This window comes from Anneissia japonica, unplaced genomic scaffold, assembly GCF_011630105.1.
Source record: "Anneissia japonica isolate Jap-2015-1 unplaced genomic scaffold, ASM1163010v1 scaffold1949_len687591_cov173, whole genome shotgun sequence".
NCBI lineage: Eukaryota > Metazoa > Echinodermata > Crinoidea > Comatulida > Comatulidae > Anneissia > Anneissia japonica.
The window spans coordinates 353,808-363,115 of record NW_022754854.1 but is presented as its reverse complement, the minus strand read 5'-3'; the positions used below and the strand labels follow the sequence as shown (position 1 = coordinate 363,115).

The 9,308-nt window shown below is 32.3% G+C and overlaps 1 protein-coding gene across 1 annotated transcript; it reads left to right on the top strand.

Annotated features, from left to right (window-relative positions):
* The first annotated feature begins 483 nt into the window (after window positions 1–483).
* LOC117123280 (homeobox protein Hmx-like) lies at window positions 484–5,712 on the top strand. The gene is made up of 2 exons (XM_033269144.1): window positions 484–1,280; window positions 2,963–5,712. Exons 1-2 carry the CDS (start codon window positions 959–961, stop codon window positions 3,535–3,537), a joined length of 897 nt encoding a protein of 298 aa, XP_033125035.1. The 5' UTR covers window positions 484–958; the 3' UTR covers window positions 3,538–5,712.
* Window positions 5,713–9,308: the final 3,596 nt, after the last annotated feature.

Below are 9,308 nucleotides of genomic sequence, written 5' to 3'. Positions count from 1 at the left end.
GATAAACTGTGTAAGAGATACAATTTATAAACATATAAATATTTTAATATAATATAAAGGTATGTCAATATTCTATTACTTAATATATTTCATTAACAAACTTTTTCAATACATATATATTTGTATATATATATAATATATATATATATATTTACTTACATACATTTATATATATAATTCATGTGAGCATCCACCCAAATGATATATTTGTTATTGGAGAAACCAAAACAAATGCAGATTTCAGTCCTATAAATTGTTAAGGATATTGTGACAATAGAAACGAAATAAACATAGCGATAGAAGATATTGATGGCCATAAAATGAACAGACCTTTACTAGGTATGCTAATGATTTAAACAAGTAGATACACTAACCAATTGGAGAGCTGCATTCAACGGCGACGCGCCAATCAATGAACTGACTGACAACTAATTGCTGTAGTTCATCACATCCCGACGATTGGTTCGAAAATGTTTCTGATTTTCTGAACAAGAGAGGAGGGACGACTTAGTAGGAGTTTATTCATAATCCCATTATCTTTTGTGTTACTAAACAAGAGCAGTCATAGAAAAACGAACTACCATTTAACAGTGGTTCTCCTTTGATTGAGGCATTAGTGTCTTGGACGCTAAGCGGCGCCATAAGCTATCACACTCTGTTTACACTGGTCACGGTTGGGCTACCAGACAGACCACTCATATGGGACATTTTACCAAAAGTTAAAACACTTAAACAAAATCGCTGGTTTCGGATGGTTGACTTATATTATTCGCTCTGCTTACGATATACAACCTTAACGTTTGAATAGCGATATAAGGGGCTACGACCTTTATATTTTTATTTCAATTGCTGCACCTTTAATTGAACTTCTAACTCTCCGATCTTTTCTGGCCTGTATACCGAAATACGTCGTTATTTCTATTTGCAATACTAAAGTATATAATATACGGTAGTTAAAATGACGGAGCAGCGGTTTTCGCCATCCAAGCGGTTTTCTATTGAGAGCATCCTCGCCGATACAAAATCTCCAGAAAAGGAGACAGCAGCACCAGTATCACCCAGTAGCAACGGGAGAGATTCACCCCAACCCAGTCTTCCAAGCTCGCCATCTAGCCCTATTAAACCGGCTGAAAAGGACAACAGAAGCAGTTGGCCGGCCGGTATGTCGGTGTCTTCAGAGATGAGTTTACATCATTTTAGGCCCCCATTAGGAGTTCCGCCTCTTACATGGTACGCCTGGATGCACGGAGCAAATCCATATTTTCCTTACAACTACGAACGTAAGTAAAAACAAAAATAATAACGAATAAAATGACATTTTAAAACAATATAATTCATTTTATGTTTAAAAACGTAGACCAAACTATGATTTTATAAAATATCATGAATGCGAATAGTTTGATTTGAAAGAAAGGCCTAGACACACAGTAGAAGCTGTCTCTTATACACATCTAGATGTGTATAAGAGACAGGAAGAAGGCTATTACAAGAGAAATGTTCAGTTAATCTACAAACCATAATTCTTTCAATAAGTTTAGATAAAAAGAGGTATTTTATATATTTGGGCTAAGTTCTTCATTAGATTATACCTGCAATACATTTAGTTTCTCATTAAAAAATGAAATAAATTCAATTTGTATGTAAGTATATATTTGATTATCTGAACGTTAGTTATGCTTTTAAGAAAAACAAATTATATAAATTATACATTATTATTGTAGTTACTACATTATTATGTAATTCACATTATGAACTCTTTTTTTATTTAATTTTAGGAATTCCGATTGATTGTAGACACGAAAGTTCTTACTCATTATTATTATTATTATTATTATTATTATTATTAACATTAATAATAATAATATTTGTCTTGTTAGTATTATTTTTTTTGTCCAGTCGCAATACCTAAATAGGAAGACCGGTAGTTGTTATTAATATTTAGTGGTAGTAGTATATTTTTATTGTATAATAGAATATAATGTAATACGATATAGTTGAGTGAGTGAGCATAACATTAACAATAAACGGAGTTCTATAAAAAATAAACTAAAAATGGTTAAAATGTATTAGGCCTATTATTCAACCATTGTAGAAGGAAAAGGTAGTAATAATAATGATTTAGCATTAATAATAATATTAATAATATAATTATAATCAGATAAATAGATACAGTATTGTACAACTAAATAAAATACCCATGATTTAAACATAATATATTTTGGTTTGTATAGGCCCTACATTCTGAGCCTGTTATATTTTCTAAAGTAATTTATGTTGTGGATATCGAGTTACGGCGTACTGAAGAAGCAATACGAGATATTCAAAATTAACAAGTACAGTGTATTGTGTACTAAGTAATGTATGATTTTGTGGTAAACGGTGCTGCTAATCAGGGAAATCTATTAGCACCAATATACCTTGGTATTTCATTAATTGAGACAACCAATTAATATATTGCTTTTTTAAGTCGTGATTCATATCGCATATTTTGTTTGTAATTGCAATAACCAATCTGTAAGTCGGCTAGGTCAGGCAGTATTGCATTCAATAGACAATAGATTTTACTCCAAAAACTATTTATTATATAGGCCTACACGTCATACCATAGACCTACATATATGGATATGATTATGTTTCATCATTCATATAATTATGTTACCATTACGTTTCATTATTAATAATATTTTTGACAAAAAAAATTTAAAAGAAAATACCGTAGTTGCTAGATATAAAAAGCGAGGTATTATAGCCATATTGTCTTGTAAATATTTTAATTCTATTTATAATTTATATACGGTATGTCTTTATATTTACTTTTTTTTATATTTTTAACTATAGTATGCAAAATATATCAATATAGCATTTCAACGTACATCAGAAAGAATGATAAAACACATACAAACAAAAATATACAAAACAATTTTTAAACTAAAATAAATGTATTCTTTGTTTCTTTTCTTAGGTCCAGTGCTTGGTCAAACACACCTCCATGCCCGCAATATACCTTCGTCAGCAGCAAGTCCGATCAAGTCGAGTGAATCCTTAAACATCACAAACGACGATAAACAGCCTAAAACGCCCGAAATAGAGTGTAAATCTGGAGAATCAGATAGCGAAGAATCGAAAAAATCTGATAAGAACCCAAAGCGTAAGAAAAAGACAAGGACCGTTTTCAGTCGTAGCCAGGTATTCCAGCTGGAGTCAACGTTTGATATGAAACGCTATCTGTCGAGTTCCGAACGGGCTGGCCTAGCGGCTTCATTACAGCTAACAGAAACACAGGTGAAGATCTGGTTCCAGAACCGAAGAAATAAATGGAAAAGGCAATTAGCGGCAGAGATGGAGGCGGCCAGCATGGCTCACAATGCCCAGAGGATGGTTCGCGTCCCCATCCTATACCACGAACATTCGCGTAGCATGAGTGAGAACTCTGGTATTATGTCCAGTCCATCGGTTCTCCCGTACCCTTTCTCTTACCAAACATCGTACCAAGGACTATCGGCACCACGGCCTACAATTTCATCTATAGTCTCATAGACACTTTAACGTTTATATATTTTATGAAGACGAAACTGGGTCTACAGACTTGGCTGTTCGCATTTGAAAGGCAGTTAAGGTAGGCGTCAACGTGGCAATTGTATACAAAGACTACTTATTATGTTCTGGTGCTCTTTGTAATTGTAAATAAATAGATAAATATGTGTATAATTATGAAAATGTAAATATATAATAAATGTCTTCGATGTGAATTAAGTTCTTTATATTATATTAAAGAATAAACGTGTATAAAAAAAGAGAAAACGACTTTGAATTCGGTCGATATAAAATGCTTCGGTATTATTTTAATACTTAATACATAAACTGAAAATGGTTTTGTTTATATCTACCGCCCACTGGACAAAAGTAACTGATTTAGAGGTTCATCCGTTCGATTTCAATCTGAAAAATTAATATTAATTGTCACAAAATGGATTGAGAAAATGAATAGATGACTAACGAATCAAAGAATCTAAAGTACTTAGATACTTGATTGCCATTTGAACAGTACAATGCAAAATGTTATTGAAAGTAAATTGAAGAAATTAACCAACAATAGTTACGATTCACTGACGTACGTTTACTGGCAGATAGGCTACCGGTACATTAGCAACGGTTATTATTAGTTTGTCTTGGCGTGCACGGCAACTTGTGAAACACAGGAAGTATTCCACAGCTCGCCTGCAGTATAATTCGTTTCCATATTATTAATTTTGTTTACAAACAATGAACATCAAAAGATTACAAGAAAAACCATTGTCTTATAAAAAGGTACTGGTACGATCAGTATTTCCTTATATAAAACATAGGCTTATATTTGTAATTGGCTTATTGAATAATTATAATATATAATAGGAATAACGTGTTAAATATAAACTACACGAAAAATCAAATTGGTAGAACACGGGGCGCAGTACACATATTTTCTACTTAATGTATTTTTTCATGATAAAAACCAACATAATTGAGTAATATATAGGGAAAAAACAAAAGAAAAAAAGGTTAAAAACACGAATTTTCTATACGGTTAATATATTTATATATATATTTCATCCTAAAACAAACAGTCGTTCAAATTGTTTACTGATACTTATTGATAAGAGAGTATTACAGTGAGTTGATTTTCTATTTTTATATTGGCATAAAATATCTTATTGTATGGTTAGGTTTTTATCGGGCAGCAGTGAAAAGTCCTCTTATTCGTTCACTGACTTTTCGTAAATTAATTATATTCTTGTGTACATAGATTCATTTGATATTCATCTATACTATAACAGAACCTGTCATTTTCTTTATTCTATTATTATCATCTTAACTGCTGTCTCCAAGAAAGCGTTAAATTCATTGCAGGTTACGGAAGATAACGCCGAACTTCGTTGTAGAACTTTTAGTACAATTATTTCTATAATGAAAACGAGGCACGTTTGTATTTATACTTGTTAGAGTGTCTATCGAAACGTTTGAAGTACTTTGCCCATAAATACATAACAAGATTGTGGGATTTTATTCGGATTTTAACTAAATAAGTAATTCATTATACTGTGTGCTATTATCACAATAACCACACGACAATTAAGTCTATAGGAGTAATGCCCGAATAAGCGTAGTCGAAATGTAGGCCTATTTAAACTGCGTCATTCAAAGAATTTATTTTATCTCTGCGCAGTTTCTTCGTATTCGATTGAGTTCATTCCTGCACACAACTAGGATCTACTTTACGTCTGAAATGTCAGCAATGATACTTAATTTTCTTCATTGGCGATTTAGTAAACCTTTGCAATGGATGCTAAGAACTGAATAGATATAAATGTTAACGTGAATCGCTGTGGCTATAGCGAAGCAGATTTGTTATGAGAATAAATTAAAGATATAACTAAAAATGTACACGTGTATGATTTTAAGTATACAGGCGAGTCTGAGAGAAATTTCACACCGATTACCTTGATTACAACCAAGTAATGATTTAGTAACTACTATTGTGTAGTTTGTTTGAATATATATTTTGTTGAAGTTGTACTTATTAAGAATGTGTTATTTTCTTTGTTTTGAACATCTGTAAATTGTTTGTTATGTGCTAAAAGTATTGTCCATTATATTTTGACGGAAATAATGTGAATTAGACAAAAACTCATTGATTATTCTTGGTAATAAAATTATCAGAGAAAAGAAAAGTCACAACTTCTTGAAGTGTATTGTTTTTAAAAACTTTCCAAACACATCCAATAGCAAACGAAAAATAAAATACAACTAGAGATTAATATCTATAATAATTGTTACATTCATAATTATCCTAAATTGATGATCGAATAGTTTCATCTGGTTTGTATTGATATCCTTAATACATTAAACAAATAATCCAATAAGTTGATGATATCCTAAACTAGTCAACTAAAAGAGGTTGCATTAATATACATGATATCTTAGAACAAAAAAAAACACAAAATAAAACACATTATATAATTATAAATATACGTATATATATATATATATACATATATATAGTGTAGGGCATATGCTTGAACAACTGATATGAACTTTTCGTTGATAGGCAATGCCCGATACGATATTTGCATTATGGTTCCTCCGGGTAAAACACGTGCTCATCAATGAACGGCACAACTACACCCTCCAATAGAATATTATAGAATAAGTGAATTCTTTTAGATATAATATTTTCCTTTAAAACTTCTGAAATAAAACATACATGGTAAGGCCTATTTTGTAATAATAGGCCTGTATGTTATTTATTAAGACATTGTAACAACATAACACAATTAAACAGTAGTAGTGGACAGGTAAACTCTACTCAAATTAAAATAAGTTTGAATTATGAAAACTGATAGAAATATGTATGTTTTGATTACTAACTCGTTAATTACTTGAATAAATATGAATAGCAATTTTGTTTGAAGCTAGACTACAATAGTGATTCGGTTTGATTTCAGTAACATTTGTTGGTGTAATTATTATACGGTGTATTCATTATGTCATATAATGCCGTCTCTACTGTTACAGGTTTCAGGAGATCAATTGAACTACTGCAGTTGCCTGGTATATTATATAGCCTATATATACATGTAATCAGCCTATATAGGTCTGTAATCACCGGAAGACAGATACTATTAATATTGTTTGCTGAAGTGAAGATGTAGATGTACTGCGGGCATAGAGAATTAAAAGAAGAGTAAAGTGAATAAGAAGTACGCGAAAAGCAGCAGTAACAGTAAAGTACTATGGGCCAATGCCATACATACTGACATATGCATAATATACAAATGTTACATTCGTCATTTAAATGTTTAGTGTGGGAATTAGTAATAACGAAGACAGTTCAGATGGTATCGAAGGAAGATAAATGTTGAAGTAAACTATGTCGGATTAAAATTATGATTATTATGCCTGTAAGTAGGCCTAATGGATATAAAAAAAAAATAATGCATTAACATAAAACAGGAAGAACGTTTTAACAAATGATTACTAAACGGTTGTTTGGATGTACGATTGTCTCGAAATGGGGCCAGTGTCAATCAAACTTAACAACTGACCAATCAGAACAGAGCAAGGAATACGCGCTTGTCTCAATGGAGGAAAGAAACAAACTAAAGCTAGTGTCGCTACAAAGTTGCTATGGGTGTTTCACTGCAGTCCTTGCACTGCGCGTAGCTAGCTGTCCCCGATGTAGTTGGAAACGCTCCTTGATTCAAGTGACCAATCAGCCTCGAAGAAGGAGTTGGTGACAACGTGTAGCGATGTTTATGGAAACCACGCTTTACGTGTGTACGTACGTTTGCCACCTGAAATGTCGTTTTGAGGGAACTTAGAACAGTCCAAGGGAACGACTTAGTCATTGTTCCTAGAAATCGGATAGGTTAAAGAATAATAATGAAGCGCCGATTAATTGAAATGCTCACAAGTCTATATTAATGAACCCGATGCATCAAGTTCATTTCGAGTGGCGTATATCATGAATCAAAACCCATTCTACTAAGAATCAGAAATTATAATTAAAAGTACGCTATTTAAGGAAGTCAACGACGAATCTATAACAAAAATTAAAGAATCGAATGAAGTACCGTATTAGGCTTTAGTGATAATATCCATTTGCATATATAAAAATACAATTTTATAAACATATTATTTTATAAAACTAGCCTAATATTTGACATTAAATATTTCTAAAAGCATATGATAAATTTCTGCTGAACAAGAAAAGAAAGAAAATATTGAAGTAGAATGGAGTATGCCCGATCAAATAGCAATTTGCATAAATTAAATGTTATAAACATATTTTATCTAACTCATATTTGAATATTAGACCTAAACATTTTAAAATCTGAAAAAAATTCTGCTAAACACGACGATGTCAAAGAAAAATTCCTTCGTGAGAATGAATTTACTTTTTCTAAATGTGTTTACTTTCTGCAGACACAGTTGTTATGCCAAAATGATTCACATGATTTTCTTGTGCTTTTTGTACATGTAGGCCTTTCGTAGTAATTAATTTGATTTTAGTTTGTATCCTTTTGGAATTTATCGTAGTTTCGCTTAATATGAATTGATAGAAATCATGCACTTATTAATGTTTGGAAGTTAATCGATGTCAAGGCCTAATGCATCGATTGATTGATTGATTGATTAATAAAGAAATTATATACCATTTTAATAATGTAGATCTGCTTTTATTTGTTCTTTATGATATTAATGTCTCATGTAGAAGAGTAAGTCAATATTAAGCAATGTAAGGCAAAATACCGTAGTTGGATGGTGGAAGAAAGACAGAAATCATTGATACACGATCTGCCCGCGTCGTCAAATACTATAGATGATTTTTTAAATAACACTTTGTAACGCGAAGGTCGAAGACGGGTGAGACGTCTTACAAAACACATAAAATGACAAGAAAAACGTTGCCTGAAACTACATTATTAATCAGAGTACTGATACGAAGTCGTATATACCAATTGATTGAGGCAGTCTGGCTAGATGGAAAAAGTATAGAAGCACTGATGTATTAAACAAGTTGCTTAATTTAAACTATACCGCGCCGACTTAATAATTGGGCGATCTCATCGCGTATTAGACCGTGGGTTGAGGATCGAAAACGTTCAATTCTGTGACCCACCAATCCGGGCTACCTGGCTTTTGCACAAAAATGTCAATACTATTAAATTGTAACATAATTCGATTGTCGGCAATCGTGAATTTGGGGAAACTGTAACCAAAAATGAGAATTTATATCAAAAGTTGCTACGTAACTATAGCCAATCAGAAGACGACTAACAATGAAGTTTGGCTTAGCTGCAATGCCCTCAGCCAATCACAAAATACCTTCTATGCCGTTTGTCCAATGTAAATAGTAAACAACACACTCCACTTGCAAGTATGGCATTGGACAGAAGTTTTTCAAATGATAAATCTGAGCCGGTTTCAGGCATATTTTTGTGATACATGTTGTAAGAACCTATAGTATGGTTGTGTCATTAAGCGTAAACAGCTTTAAAAAATTTAAGGATGTGCAACTCTGTGGAAAACAACAAATACGAGTCCTCCTAAGTAAGGCCTATAAGTTTCCGTCGAAGCTGATGAATAGCCTACATATACAGTATAACGAAGGGTATCTCAGGGATGGTGGTGCAAGTAGTAGTAGTCAACATTGCACCGAATCTGTTTAAAGGTACGTGTGTGGTTACATATAACGTTAAAAATGGTATGGTATGTTTTACTTAATTGAGAAGCACTAAGCGTCTCTCTATCACACCACACACACAGAC

Excerpts from the sequence above, each read along its gene's own strand:
- LOC117123280 (XM_033269144.1), top strand. The coding sequence starts at position 959 with ATGACGGAGCAGCGGTTTTCGCCATCCAAGCGGTTTTCTATTGAGAGC. Across the intron at positions 1,281-2,962 it reads TTTTCCTTACAACTACGAAC|GTCCAGTGCTTGGTCAAACA; the intron begins GTAAGTAAAAAC and ends TTCTTTTCTTAG.